This window comes from Centruroides sculpturatus, unplaced genomic scaffold (genome assembly GCF_000671375.1).
Source record: "Centruroides sculpturatus isolate CEXI.00-Female unplaced genomic scaffold, Cexi_2.0 scaffold27, whole genome shotgun sequence".
Taxonomy (NCBI): Eukaryota; Metazoa; Arthropoda; class Arachnida; order Scorpiones; family Buthidae; genus Centruroides; species Centruroides sculpturatus.
In genome coordinates this window covers 1,454,360-1,470,334 of record NW_019384318.1, presented here as the reverse complement: position 1 = coordinate 1,470,334, position 15,975 = coordinate 1,454,360, and the positions used below count along the sequence as shown (strand labels likewise).

General features: G+C 33.5%; 1 protein-coding gene across 2 annotated transcripts in view; it reads right to left on the bottom strand.

The window, feature by feature from the left end:
- Positions 1–10,375: 10,375 nt before the first annotated feature.
- The window catches only part of LOC111624602 (transcription factor TFIIIB component B'' homolog), a 90,603-nt gene continuing 85,003 nt past the window's right edge, over positions 10,376–15,975 (bottom strand). For both annotated transcript variants that reach the window (XM_023367506.1, XM_023367497.1), the window contains exons 7-9: positions 15,400–15,494; positions 15,279–15,333; positions 10,376–11,612 (exon numbers count right to left, since the gene is read on the bottom strand). In XM_023367506.1, the coding sequence (XP_023223274.1) occupies positions 11,449–11,612; positions 15,279–15,333; positions 15,400–15,494 (314 nt within the window). In that variant the 3' untranslated portion in view covers positions 10,376–11,448. The remainder of the gene's footprint in view (positions 11,613–15,278; positions 15,334–15,399; positions 15,495–15,975) is intronic.

The window sequence follows — 15,975 nt, the reverse complement described above, 5'->3', positions numbered from 1 at the left end:
TTTGTTTGATTCTGTGCAATTGTTTATTTTTTGTGACCCATCAAATATGAAAGATCAAAAGCATCATTTTCTGCATATTTTGCTTTTTTATTACCAAACAAATCAAAATGCCATTCAAGCAAGAAAAAAATTGTGGTACATGTATGGAGATGATGTATTGAGAGAAAGACAGTGCCAAAACTGGTTTACAAAATTTCGTTCTGGCAGTTTCAATATTGAAGATGCACTATGTTCTGGATGGCCAGTTGAAGCCAATGAAAACAAAATAAAGGTACTGATTGAAGCAAACTGCCAAATAACAACACGTGACATCACTAAGAGATTAAATTTGTCAAATTGAACCGTTTATGATTACTTGAAACAAATTGGTTTCGTTTCAAAGCTTGATATATGGGTTCCACATGTTCTTAAGGAGAGATGCTATCTTTGATGGGATTTTAAGGAAATATTTTTTTGGACAATTTAACAATTCATTCGAAAGTGTACTGCCATCGAGTAAACAAATTGAGTAATATCATCAAACAGAAAAGGTGGCCAGAATTTATCAACAAAACAGGTGTAGTGTTTTACCACGATAATGTCAAATTTCACACAAGTTTGGTAACTCGTCAGAAACTGTTATAACTTAGAGGGGACATGCTATCGCACCAACCATATTCGCCAGATCAGACACACACAGATTATTACTTGTTCCGGTCTATACAAATTTTTTTTTAAATGTAAGACATTTACTTGAAATGACATTGTCAAAAATCACTTGGATCGGTTTTTTGTAAGCAATAATCGAAACTTTTATGAATGTGAAATCATGCTACTACTAGAAACAATGACAACAGGTATCTGACCAAAATGGTTGATATATAATTCAATAAAATAGGGGGGCGCTGTTGAGTAACCTTGGCTGCTGGTGACTTTTTTGTGGAAGATTTTGTTAAGTGAATTATTGTAAATTACTGAGTTTTTTATTTATTTGTTACCTAAGTTGGTACGTTTCTTTTTGCTCTATTGTGTTATTCTGTGTCATTAGCTCTATTTTTTCGGAAATGTTTCCACGTACACCGCCAGAAGCGTCAAAGCTAACCCAAGAAGAACGTAAAGGAACTAAGCATCATCGTTCACCGAGTGATCCGGGTGGAAAATATCCAAAATTAGAACATTATTTTAAGAGACAATCTCCTCCGGACTCAGATAGAGAAGAATTGTTAACCTTACGACAATATTTGGAGACGACTTTAAATGCAGTAATGATGCAGTTGAAGTGTATCGAAGATAGGCGCGCCAATCTGGAAATGGCCAACCAGTCTACTTTGTCTTTGGTAAGGAAATTGGAAACCGATTTTTCTAAAGTATGTTCGTGACTAGATAAACTGGAACAGCAACAACAGTTACCTTTGGATGACATTGGTGAGTTACTCCTTTTGCCTATAATAGACAAGTTAATGCTTCAAACAGAAGCAATTTAATGTTGTTTAATCATACTATTCCGCTTGAGTTGGATTTGCGGGATTATATTGTTAACTTATTTTCTAAGGAATTGGATGTGACTGATCTATCGGAGCATAATATTGTGAGACCCGAAAGGCCCTAGGTCTAATTTATGAATTTTTATTAATAATGGTAAAATATCGACACAAAATATTATTTCATTTTTGTGAAAAACTAGTGTTTTGGATGTGGGAAAAAACCAGATAACAGATGCTACTTCCTTTCACAGAAGAGAACATCCTCTGACTTTCCCTTATCTGGTTAAAAATCTCACTCAGATGGGAAATGGTTACCCCTCATTCATCCCCCTTTCGTCCGTTCTCACGAAAGAGTTACTGGCCGATGATTGGTCAAAATTCAGGAGATATAAGGGGAAATTAGTCCAAATTCGGGGAGTTCAGCAACAGATCCGAAAGCGTCCAAACTCCACATACGTTTCCTCCTGATGACCAACGCCCTTAAACGAGTCCCATAGACTAAGTTCTGAGTCTGAACTTAGTAAAGATACTTTTATATTTGTGCACGTATTGATCTCCCGTATGAAGAAGTAAATGAACTCTATCTACAAGGTGTCTTTTACAGACAGAGAAGAAGACGAACGTCAACTGAATCAGGTTGTATGTTTTATAACGAATTTTGTGAGCTCTCTCTCTCTCGATCGCGCATCAGTATAGAATAAGTCCAAGTTAATATCGTGTAATCTAATTGTCGTTTTATTATCCCTCGTTCATTGATATTTGTATTCGTTGTTTTTGGATTATTAAATTTACACTCGTTAAATTTTACTTAAATGTCTCTTAGATTGATTCCGAAACAAATCTCACACGCGTGTTTGTCCGCAGAATTTAATTGACAAACTGGTGTCGGGAACCTGACGAGCATCTGAACTTCGCAGTTCGGATAAATTTTGATATTGCTCTCCTATGAAATATCCTAATGATCTGCATCCTAGAGAACTAGTCCTACCGACTGGTGCCGATTAAGTGTTACACGAGTACTACCTACTCCGTAACCCCGGCTACTCTCACAATATTGTTGGTGTTTCCAGTTTGCGAGGTAAAGCTCGGGAATTCTATTGCATCCAGTTATCGTCCTGGAAATTTCGAAATCATTTATTGCAAAAACTTCGGACGAGAACTCTACAAGAGGGTAGGGAAAGACTGGTGAAATTTAGGTTGGCACCGGATCTGTCGTTTAATTCCCATGATCGCTGTAAAAACCTGGTTACTTTTTTAAAAGAATACCGGGAAGCTGGTTGTCGTGTTTTTTTGTGAGATGACGTATTGTATGTAGATGATAAGAGATTCACGTATTCTATCTCGGGCCATCGCTTAATAGAGGTGCATGTTTCTTTTTTATTTTGAATTTTCCTCCCCGCAGAATAGGTTTGGAGAGACTTTCAACTTCATCGTGCCCGGACCAGTTTGGTTCGAGTAGTTATTCAGAATCTTTGTTTTTTTGGAATTGTGGGTTTAGCACCAAATGTTCTCTCTTGGATTACATGACTAAACGACCAGGTTTAATTTGTTTAGCCCTTGTTGAAACCTGGATGGTTTCAGTGAATGGAGATTCTCTTGCTAATTTTCTTCCAGTTAACTGGAAGTATTTTTATGATTCCAGCAGAAAAGCCATTGGGGCCGGGTAGACCCCATGGTGGTATTTTGTTCTTTTTTGATAAGTTAGAGGGCACTTCGAGTTATTGGAAACTTACCCTGATTTGATGGTGATTGGTTTATCACTGTATTCAGTTCTTGAACCTAGGAATATCCTGCTGTTGGTGGTATATGCTGGTTCGCCGAGGCAGCAGGGTTTACATTTAAATTTGTTTTCTTCTATTTTGAACTCTTGGTCTTCGTATTGCAGTGGAATTGTGATAATGGGCGATTTTAATGTTCCTATTGGTGAAGTAATTGATTCACATTTGGATGTAGCTTCTCCCAACATTTTTGATGTTAGACGTCAAAGGATTTAAAGGTCGACACGGCTGGAAGACAGTTTCTGTGTTGGTTGATTGAACACGATTTTATTCTCCTCAATGGTCGTACTAAGGGAGATTTCCCAGGTGAACTTACTTTTTTGTCAAAAGTGGGTAGCTTGGTTATAGACTTTATTGTCGTTTCTCAGAATCTGGTTCATAAGGTTGAATCCTTTCGTGTTGGGTCTCTCTCATTTTCCAGTGGAATTACAGTTGTCGACCGAAAACAGATTTTCTTTTGTTGATGGGCTTTGTCCCATCAAGATTCGTTTTGTTTGGGATGATTCTAAAGTAGAATTGTTTGGTGACGCCGTATCGCAGAGTTTCCGGAATTTAAACTTTGATTCTGTGCCTGTTGATGATTTCTATGGTATTATTTTGTCCGAGCTATGCTCTATAGCAAGAAGACTAAATATGTTAATTGAAGGTGTTGAACCTTACAGGAGGATTCGTCCCCCTTGGTTTGATAGGTCATGTTACATTCAGAAGTGAGTGAGGAACATTGCCTTAGGCAAATTCTGCAGATCTAATAGTCAGGCTGATTTGGCTTCTTTTTTAAATTTGAAACAACAATATAATTCACTTATTAAGGCCAAAAAAAAAGGAAATATTTTTGTAATTATGCTGTACAGTTGGCTGGTATTAGAGACTCTAGGACCTTTTGGTATTGGGTAGGTCGTTTTCGTCGGGTCAGGCGCATACTTGACCAAGAGATTTCTTTGACCATTTGGTTTAATTATTATCAACAGTTATTTAGTTTAAATACATCGAATTTACCTCCGATTTTGCCATTACCGATGGCTTCTTGTGTTGTTGGTCCTATTTTAGATCTTCCTATCTCTGATTCAGAGGTGAATACAGCACTTCAAAAGATGCGAATTCGTTCTGCTCCCGGGGTGGATAATGTTTCACCGTCTTTAATTGTTTACTCTAGGGATACTTTGGTTCCTTACTTGGTTAAGTTATTTAATCGGGTTTATGACACTGCTAGAATTCCGAAACCGTCGTTGGAGGTAAAGATAAAAGTTATCCATAAAAAAGGTCCACTTGACTAGCCCGCTAACTTTCGACCAATATCGCTGTTGCCTGTAGTTCGAAAGATTTTTACCTCTATTTTGGCAAATAGATTGGTTATTTGGCTAAGAGAGAGGAATTTGATTCAACCTGTGCAATTTGCTTTCCAACCTCGGAAGAGCATTTTAAGTAATATTCTGATTCTCCACTCCATTATTTGTAGACAACTTTCAAAGAAAAGACAATGTTTACTTGCAGCGTTTATTGACTATGAGAAAGCTTTTGATAGTGTTGTTTTGAATATTTTGTTATCCAAATTAAAAATGCTTGGAATCTCCGACAAGTTTATTGATATTATTCAATGTTTATTTTCAGGATTGAAAGCAAGGATTTCCACTAGTGCCGGGTTTACTGACGCCTTTTCATTAGAAAAGGGTTTACCACAGGGTGATTCTTTAAGCCTGATATTGTTTATTTGCTATGTTAACGACATGGTACACGTTTTTGATGATTTAAGTAAAGATTCCATTTTGGGAAACTACGAAGTCCATTTACTTCAATTTGCCGATGATACAGTGGTATTATCCACTACCCCGATTTATCTACAAAGAAAATTGGACAGGTTATATAATTATTCCTCTAATTTGGGTTTGCGTATTAATTTATCAAAGTCGAAAATAATAATTTTTAGATATGGTGGAAGGTTGAGAAAAGCTGATAACTTTTTCTTAAATGGTAGAGGAGTCAGTATTGTTAATGAAGTAATATATTTGGGGATTTGTCTCTCAGCTACTGGCTCGTTCCAAAATTATATTTCTTATGTTAAAGGCAAAGCATTTCCAAAATAAATGTTATAATAGATATCTTGAGACGGGTTAAAAACAGCCATATGGCTTTGTGTAAGAAACTTGCCGCCTCCCTTTTTACTTCGAGTTGGTCTTATGGTCTGCCCTTTTGGGGGCCTTTTTGTTTTGAAGATATCGACTCTGTAGAACTGATGTTCTTTCGTCGTCTTTTTGGTCTTGAGAGGTCGATTCCATCGTATGCAATTAGATCAGAATTGGGCCTTGAGTTTCCTCGGAAACGCTTTGTAAAATTGACCTTAAATTTTCTGAGAAACATAATCTCTGACCCATCATCCTTGGAATGTGAGGCTTATTTTACTCTGAAGAAGTTTTCATCGAAAAGATCGTTCAAATACTGCTGGTTTACTAAACTGGAGAATCTATTTAATAGAATAGGTATCTCACTCTCCTTAATAGATTCCTCTCCAGATGTTTTGAAATATTACGAAAATACAATTTTGCACGAATTTGATAATCTTTTCTTGAGAGAAGAAGGGGACAGGATTCTTAAGGCTAAGTATCATTTATGGTACCCAGAAATATTAGACAACAACTGGTGCTTTTACATTTATTATCAGCAGTTACCGTTTATTGTTAAAAAAAACGATCATACAGATTTGTCTAAATAAGTTTCATGTAACATGGAAACACTTGTGTATTGATCTACGTTCGGCGGAAAGGTGTCCGTTTTGTAAGAAAGGAAATGCGACTTTAAATCACTACATGTTTGACTGCGAGGATTTTGAATATTTGCGTCTATCAACACTTCCTAATAATAATTTTTGTACTAATAATAATGTTTGTAAAAATCCAGCAGACAGAATTCATGGATTATTCTCTATCAACGACTCAGTTGAGTGTATATGGGGTAAATATAATTTATTGACCAAAGTTATTAATGTTACCCCTCCTCCTAAAAATTAATTTCATGTATGGAGTTTTCAAATAAATAATTCAATAAAATATTTATTTATTATGAAAATATTTGTTTTTTTCATGGGGAAAAAAACAAGCTTACTTTCCGAACAACCCAATATATAATTTTTCCATGTAAATTCCCAACTTCATTCACTGAAAAACATATTAGATATGCAAAATGAAATGTAATTTGCGAATATCAAATATTGGAAACTCAATCATGAATTCTTCTTCTAAGATAACTTAGCTCAATTTCAAATTCTTTTGGATAAATTTATTAACATACATAAATTAAATATGAGAAGTTTTGAAATACCAACACTAAATATTTAAACTTTATGCGAGTTAACAGATCATATGCATTGGGACTTTGTTTCTTGCTAACAAATGCTAGATGAGAAATTCATAGTGATTTTCAAAATAATGTTTTTGTATTATATTAAAAATTAAACCAGAAATATATTACTGAAAATTTGCAAAGCTCTTTATGATATATGATATAAAATAAAAAGATGTAAAAATGAAACTGATAATATAAAATGTATTTACTGTATATTCTTAAATATGCACATTGTATGTATACAAAAGTAAATAAATTGATATAGCCTAGTCTATGATTTTGTTTTTTCTGTAAAGCAAATATAACTCTAGTCATTAGTGTTGTTTATATACTTTTTATTTTTTAAAAAGTGTATCAGACAAAACCCATATAGTCCATTATTTTTAAATACATAATTATTTATTGTACACATACTACTTTACCCATATTGCTTAAACACTGACACACGACTCTGAAGAATGCACTAACATGTTAACTCCGAGGATAACCATCGTAGATAGAAGCCCTTATCTCCACTGCATTGGTGTGTGTAGGCCGAGGAAAGATCTGTCAATTTTTAAAAATTCTAGATGGTAATTGTCTTCAATTTTAATTAATAAAAAAAAGTTCATGAAAGTGAATAAAATTCAGTTTTTCTATGTTCTGGAATGCATACCTTTTAGCCTAAAAGGAAAAGCCATTCCTTTTAGGGTACTTGATGACCACAAAATTTTAAGAAACTTTTTTAAAAGTTTGAAAATGTCTTTTTTGTCTTCAATTTTAATTAAGAGTTTCTTTCTTGGGATCATGCTTACGACTGCCAGAGTGTCTTTTTTTTATTGTTTTTTCGGTAAGCAAAGTTTGATTATTAATGTTAGTATTGCAGATTTGATGAAATATCAAACTGTTTGTTGATGCATGGTCAATGCCACTTTCACTTTTGTCAAGTGGCAAAACTAAGGTGGGAGTTTAATTGGATAACTTTCCTTTCTGGCAAAATTTGAACTTCATTGAAGAGAGTTAGCAAAGCCTCTTCTATGTGGCTTACAATATTGTGTTCAATCTCAAAATCTGATCAATTGATTTTTATAAAACTTTGCCACTTTCCATTTATTTCAATGAGGAATCCAAAAATTTTATAAAAAATACGGTTTATGACTGTTTTTGAATTACAAGGTCATAACATGAATATGTGCAACAAAGCAATATCACACAATGTCCCAAGGTTGCTAGCACATCAACCATGGGCTTCTATAGAATTGAATTTGTTCTCAAAATTTGAAGGGCTGATTTTGACAAAACTTTGCCATTTTCCATTAATTGTGATGAGGAAAAAGGCAATGAGGTTCCATTTAAATGTATAAAATAGGAATCCATGACTTTGACTCTAGTGTTTATCAAAAACAAAGTGACAATATCTGTGCTCCCTGAAGTGATTGTTGAGTGTGCCTAACAGAATTTAGGGGAGAAAAATAACAGCTTTGTATGTGCCTAACAGAAAATAGATAAAAATAACAAACAAAACACAAATAAAAAGCAATTGATGGCAATTGCCTTGTTCTTGTTTCGATTCTATGTCAGTCAATGCCATACTAGTGGAGCCAGGTTGAAAAATAAAGCTCAACAAAAATATCAAAATAAAGGAAACTTTTGAAAGTTGTAGCTTAAGAATATTGGAACCAGATTTGACAGTAAAACTCAACATGTGAATAAAGTGCACAAAACACAGACTATAACTACAAGGAGTTTTGTATGGAGCAATATCATCATGATAAATCACAAAACAAGCATCATCATCTTAAAAAAAGGCTTTGTACTTTATTTTATGCCTTAAAGTCACTGCACTTGCTCTAATGTTTAGCCAAATTATTGTATCTTTGAGCAGTATCAGTGAAAGAACTTTTGGTGTCAATTGACCAATAAATAATAGCCTATTTTTTAAATTTTAACATATTACTTTATAAATATTCAATACATTTAAATGTAACCTTCGAAAGGACCACATAAGAGTCAGTCAGCTCTTGAGGTATTAAACATTAGAATCCTATATTGTTCAGTAACTCAGTGTTACTATTCTCTCTTGTAAATTATAAGTGATAAAATGTCAATCATGTAAGTTCAAAACAATCCAATGAATTTATTCAACATTCAAGATATCCATAGTAATCACTAAATATTTTAAATTTCATCCAAATCAGTTCATTGGTCTTGGAGATACAGTATTAAGGGTCATAGCTGGTACTTTAATATTACCCATGTTGCTGAGCTCTATTATAGAGTATAGTAGCACTATGTGAGATCCGGAATTTTATTAACTAAAATTTTACTTAGTTTACTTTTGTTTATGTAACGGATTGGAAGAAAAAATTACCTTAGCCAGGAATGTATAAACCTTCCTGTCATAACTATCAACATTCTATTGTTCTCACATAACTTGCAGCTCGACTTGCACAAAAGTTTATAGTTAGCATCCAAATTTGATCACTTGTTTTAGGTCCCTGGAACACCTATAACCTTTAGCTCATAGAACATCCGATCACGTGATGGAATTTCCCCGCAAAAAGCTATAAAAGACATTTCTTACCCCCTCTCGGGGGAGTCGCTTAACGAAAGCTGGACTGACGACATCGAATCTCCGATTCTAAAAATCCCGATTCTCTAACATCAATTTCAGTTCGTTGCCAGAGTTGCAAACTTTTATATTTGTGCTCATTTGGATCAGAGACACCTTTTATTGGATCTTTTTGTGCCTACATGGACTAAATCGTCAAGGAAACCTACAAAGAGGTATGAAAAAGTGTGTAAACTCTCTCTCGAGCTCTTAGGCTGTTTCGTGTCGCGATTTGTGTTGTAGTTTTGCCAATTTTATTCATTTTAATAAATTCTTGTTTTATTTGTTAAAATGGTAGATTCCTTTACTCATATACGGCCTTCACCTTATCGTCGACCCCAAATACTCTCCCTTCACTCAACCGACATTTGAGAGTCTCAACCCTAGGGACCAGTATTAGCCATCTTGACAAGTGAGCAGGTTTAACGACCTGTTGCCAAACAGGGAGGAACGACTGACGAAAGGTGCCATAATTTAAAAAAGTGATTTTTAAATTATGGCACCTTTTGGATAAGCACTTCATTAAAGTTTGCTCCTGGTACCAAATGCTCCATCTACATCAGTCGATCCCAATTAGTGGTACGCGTACCCCCAGGGGTACGCAAAATTGCACGAAGGGGTACGCGCAGCAATCTAAAATTGGTCAATTTAAAATTTAAATGCATGAGATGAAGCAATCAAAAAAAATAATGGGTGGACCATCAAAAATTCGGCAATTTACAACACGATGTCAAATGCAGAAATTCGTTTATTTATAACTAAAAATATTTTCGAAATTTCATCAAAAAATGCATTTGTGACAATACCTAAATGAAATTCTTATGCAAGAAACAAAAATTGTACAATTAACACAAATTGTGTTAATTGTACAATTATCATTATTGTAATGTCAGCGAAGTGGCAGTAAAATATTTACTACCATTTTGCACAAAATACCTCTACGAGAGTGGATTTTCGGCCGTGACAAACATGAAAACTCAACATCGTCACCGACTTCGACTCGAAGATGACTCGAGACTGAAGCTGACCAAAAAGCGACCAGATTTTACAAAGTTGTGCAAAGATAATCGTGCACATTTGTCACAGTAAAATTAAATAACCTTATGCTATTTTCATTATTATTAGAATTGTATTTTAAAGGTAATAAATGTAAAAAAAAACGTATTCTGTTTATCACTACCTGTCTACCCACAGCTTTGCCCGCATTATATCGAATTTTCTCGTGGGAATTAGATATTTTCTCGCAGTAAAGTGTAGCCTATGTCCATCTCCAACATGTAAGCTATCTCTGTGCCAAATTGTATTAAAACCTGTTCAGCGGTTTAGACATGAAAAAATGACAGACGGACAGAATTACCTTCAAATTTATAATAATAGTATGGATTAATATGTATTTCTCCTATAAGGGGTACGCGAGTTTGAGCTTTTTCTTGAAGTGGTACGCAGGAAAAACTAATTGGGAACCACTGATCTACATGTATAAGTATAGTCTCTTTTGTGAAGGCAAGTGCAAAGTTTGCCTGTCCACAACCATCATATACAAGGATTGCCTCTTTCTTTCTGGCTCTGTCTCAATTCTTTTGCAATACAAGAAAGTAGCATTATGTCCTAGAACAACTAATGAGTTTATTATGATACAGCTTTCAAATTATCCCATGTATATTTCATCAATGAATTCACATTAAAAATTTTAAGCAATATTTATATCTCTGTAAGTATTAATTAAATTATCAACAACCGTAAGGCAGATAATAGTGAGGGCTTATCAGACCAATGATGGGCACAAATGCTCAGGAATCAAAGTGAAAACATTTAATAAACACAAAAAATGTATGGAAGTATGGAAACGAAAAAAACCCAAAATGCATTTTGGACTATTTTCTGATTCACGATTGTTGGTATAATTATATTAATTAAATTATCAAAGGCTAGAAGCAACTTTTCTAACAATTTCATCTCTGCATATATTTGAATTTATTTAGACTTATTGCAGGCTCTAATTTTTGCATCACATAAAAATTAAAAATATAAAAATAAACATTGCCAAAATGTCTCTTGACTTATACAATAACATAAGTAATGATATATGATCCTTTATTACCTAAATACACCACTTAATCCTTTTGAGTTGTGATTATCAACTTTTTATGCCAAATATGATTAACAAAAGATTAGAATGCAATTAACAGATATCAATGTGCTTTAAATAACTCTGTACAACTGATGTAGATTATGATAAAGAGTTACCAAATTATTATTATTACACCAAACTGAAATTAAGTCAATTTACTACCTTTATCAAGACTCTTATCTTTTTTCGTTTTTTGACTTTAGTTTTTGGGTTCAAATCTTTCAAACTTTTTCTTTTAGATTTTTCTTCTTCACTACTGTAGTTTGAACCATCATCATCATCAAATCCAGTTAAATCAAATTGCTGAGGATCTTCTAAAATAGTAAAAACTTACTTTAAATATATTGATTTATTTTCAGATTATTAAATAATTTAAAATATATAAAATACGTGATGTGAAATATATTTGAATGATAACTATAGAATTTCAAGCATTTATTTATTTATATTGTGAGAAGCCGGAGGCACAAGGGCTGTTCCCTCAATGCCACTTAATCGGCAACAGTCTGCAAAGACCTCTCAAGTTGTCGGTTCGAGGGCTTTTGATCGAGTGGTGAGGGGGTGAGCAAGTCAATAGGTGTCCTTGGATAGACAGGAGACAGGTTTAACATAACAGAATAAAGGTTTATTATTCGACTAACTATACCATATATGAGGCTACAAAGAGTTAGAGAAATATACAGGTTATATGGCTAAATGCGATTAGGATGTGGTTACAAGTCTAACCTTTTACAAAGGGCTAATCTATCAGCTAGGCCTGGTTTGTTTAGAGAGTGAGTTTGCTTGTTCACTAACAATTACCTCTAAGGTTGGAGGAGAACTATATGCGGAGATTACTGTAGGAAAGTTCTGGAGCCGTTATGTCATGTCTTCCAACTGGGTCTTCTCCTTTTGTTGAATCGAATCCATTAGATCGAAGTCCGGGAGACTATATGGGCAATATTACCAATTATAACTTCTGAGCTTCTGGTTGCTCATGTTTTTATCTCCTAGTCATGAGAAAGAGATCATGTTATCGACAAATGTTGACGATGACAAAGTATTCTTGAAAACTAAGTGTCAACTTTCCCACTGACTTGTTACTACAACCAGTGACTTCTGCCCTGATTCTCCGTTTTTTCTATTGGGGGATGTTTACATTTCAAAAAACACAATTCACATCAATTTTTACAATCCCCTTAAAATCCATGACCTCACACCAAAACCACCTTTTCTGATACTTGGACAATTCTGCATATATAGTTACATTCATTTAACAATTTTTTTTTTCTATTTTTATCGTAATGACTGGGTGCATAGATACACTGGGCATTTCTACATCATCTTTATTATTTTTTAATTTTTTTTTATTCTCTGAATTTATGCAAAACCAATGAGCTAGAATATATTACATAGAGTGGCTGTAGCAATGCTATGTTGAAAGAAAATTGAATATACACCCACAATTTTCCTTTTAGTCAAGGGCCATGCCATTTGTGTTGTGTAAAGGCAATGAGCTAGAATACTCTAACTCATTGTGCTTAAAGTGTGCAAAGAAAAGGAAGAATTTAAACTGAGATGGTGCAAGTCAAAATGACCCTACTTATTTACTTTTAAAATTTAAAAAACTAATTAGACATTTCTTTCTTTAACCATTTATAACCTCTAAGTCTTTAGAATTTCCAGTACAGTTCAAAGATAATGATGAACAAACATTTTCAATCCTTAATCTAGATCTGCTTCAGGTCTTATATAAAGAAATAGCACAAAAGAGTGGCACAAAAATAGCTTACAGGAGGACACAAACAATTTACTCCCTATTGAGGAATGCTAAAGACACACCTGATAGTTTGAGGGCACCAGGAGTGTATAGTGTCCCAATCAGGGACCATAGATTCCAGAGAAACGTGGTTTATATTAGATCGATCAAACGGTTTATACAGGTACTCCTCATTTTACGAGTTCTGTTCTGACGACTACGTCATTAAGAAAATTTGTTGATAAGCAAGGAGTTTGTGCCAGGAATATAAGATCGTTGTAAAATTATAAAAGTTATGCAACAAACTTCCAATTTATTCATAAAAAGACATGCATATGTACGCATTATCATTTGTTTATTTGATTATCTGGATCTGTAGAGGGTCTAGGTAAGGGAGATGACAACGACGAAATAGAAGTTATACCTTCAAGGGCAGAGGTCTTGGATGTAACAGTCAAAAAGAAACTCGTAACTGTGGTTTGCATTGTAATCTGTTTTTTCTTGATAAATTTCTCTATAGCACTTCAAAAGTTCACTCATCCCACATTAAACTTTATTAAAACATTCAGTATTTGAATCCATAGCCTCAAGTTCCAACATAGCCGCATTAATTTTGGAGAACACACCAGCTAACCCATGTACTGTGAATTTCTTTTTCACTTCTTCAGTTTTTTTCCTCTTCCAAATGATGCATTGCTTCTAGTAGCTCTATTAAATCCTCATTTGTTAGCTCTCCATCATCATATTCCACTAATTCAGCAATGTCTTCCATTTCAACATCTAAATTAAGCACATTGGCAAGGCCTGCAATTGTTTGAATTACATCAAACTGACTAAAAAAGTGCATAGCAAGCCTAAAGTATGCTCAGTTCGCATGTCACTAATCGCTACTGATTGACACTCAAGCTGAGAAATGGGATTCCCTGAATTGCAGGTCGAAACTCGATTAGTTGTTAAGCAGCTAGATCGTAAAGTGAGGAGTACTTGTACAAAAAAGAATTAAGGAACATAAATACGATATCACCAGAAAAAGATATGCCACCTACCCTGATGTAGAGGCCGACTTGGACAATACCATCATAAAGAAATCCTTCCAAATGGACCACATCAGGGCCTTATAAACACTAAAAATTTAAAGGCAAGCAAATCGGGAAACTGTATAAACTTCAAGGAAAGCAACACAATATCACAAGTGTGGCGATATGCCTGTGAAGACCATCCATATCAGTAAATGTTTATTATTCCCCCAATGATCAACCACAGCATTAAAATATAGTTATGGGGTGCAAGCATTTACATCTTTATCATCAATTCATTAATGATTCAAGCAATTTGTATTTGAAAATGTTTGAAATTCTTAGCATTCCACAATTGGAATGATTTTTGAATCTGAAGCAGATTAAGGATCAAAAACGTTTGTTCATCATTATCTTTGAACTGTACTGGAAATTCTAAAGACTTAGAGGAGATACTTATTGGTACTGCTATTTTACCTAGAAAGTTTAACCCTTTATTCGAATCATGTCAAATTTGACTCAGAGTTTTTTTGCGAATCTTCCTAAACCCAACAAAGTTAAAAAAGGAAAAATTCTGTGTATGTATGTGTGTTTTCATATATAAGAAATGAAATTTGGCATGATAGCTTTTCTATAAGGAGCATTGATGCTATTAAATTTTGGTGGTTAAAGGTTAAAGGGGTGGGGAGATAGAGAGGTGTCATGTGTCATATCTTGAGAGGTCGGACTTAATGAAGACATTATTTGTTATTAACATTTACAATTTTTTAAAGATAAAACTGAATACTACCCTCAAAATTAAGCTTTTTGCCATTTGATGATAATTAAAAATATATTTTATTTAAAAATGCTTTTTATAACAGATGGGACCACATGCTGTTTTAAATGTTGCAGTTTTTTTATAAGCTTAGATAATCACATTACTTATGTGGTGATGTAAGTGGGGTTTTACTAGCATCTGACAATTTTAAATTTGTAGAATACTGTTCTTTTATATTTGAATTTTTTCCAGAAGATTAATAGTACTTTTGACAGAGCTACAAGTTTAATGCTTGACAACTGTAAGTTTTATTATAAGATTAACTTTTATACGTTGAAAGCTTTTGATAAATTTAGATTTCACGAAATAAATATTTCAGTATGAATTTTCAAATATAAAAATGAAATGTCTTATTGTATGTTGTAATTGGTTTCCTTTATATAACACGAATAGAACTTTTACTTACTCAGTACTCTATCAACTAACTTTCTGTTTAGTCTCTCTTCTCTTTTAAATTTATTCTAAAAAAATAAATAAAATTTAAATAAATGATATATAAACAATGGTAATATGTAATTGGTTTTTACCTTTAACTCCTGTCTAGTTCTATTTGGAAGAAGGTTTTGCATTAAGCTAAAGTCTGTCCCAACAACACTTAATGCTTTAAAAAATTTTATTGTTTCTGTAAAAAAAATATATTTTTTTTAAAATCAAAACATATCTGCTAATATAAGAAAATAAATTTAATATTTTAGTATTTTATTATTTTTAATTAAAAATATATAAATTATACAGAGTGAATACAATAATTCTGTAGGAAAGTTAAATATAGAAACAAGACTACACTTCTAGAATATTTCATAAGAATTTTTAAAATTTATTATGAATAGCTGACTCTAAATGAAAAAAGTTTCACAGAAAATCTAAAATAAACATTATTCGTAATATAGTGGTACCTCGGTATACGTCTGCTTTAGAATACGTCAGATTCGGAATACATCTTGTTTGGACGAAACAAATTTTGCTTGGTATACGACTTAATTCAATTATACGCGCCACCTATGAACAAGTAGCACTATCGGTGTACTAGACCAGACTAGACGTTTGCGGCGCCACAGTTTATAACTTTGTTAAATTTCTTTTGATTTTAATTTGTAAGTAAA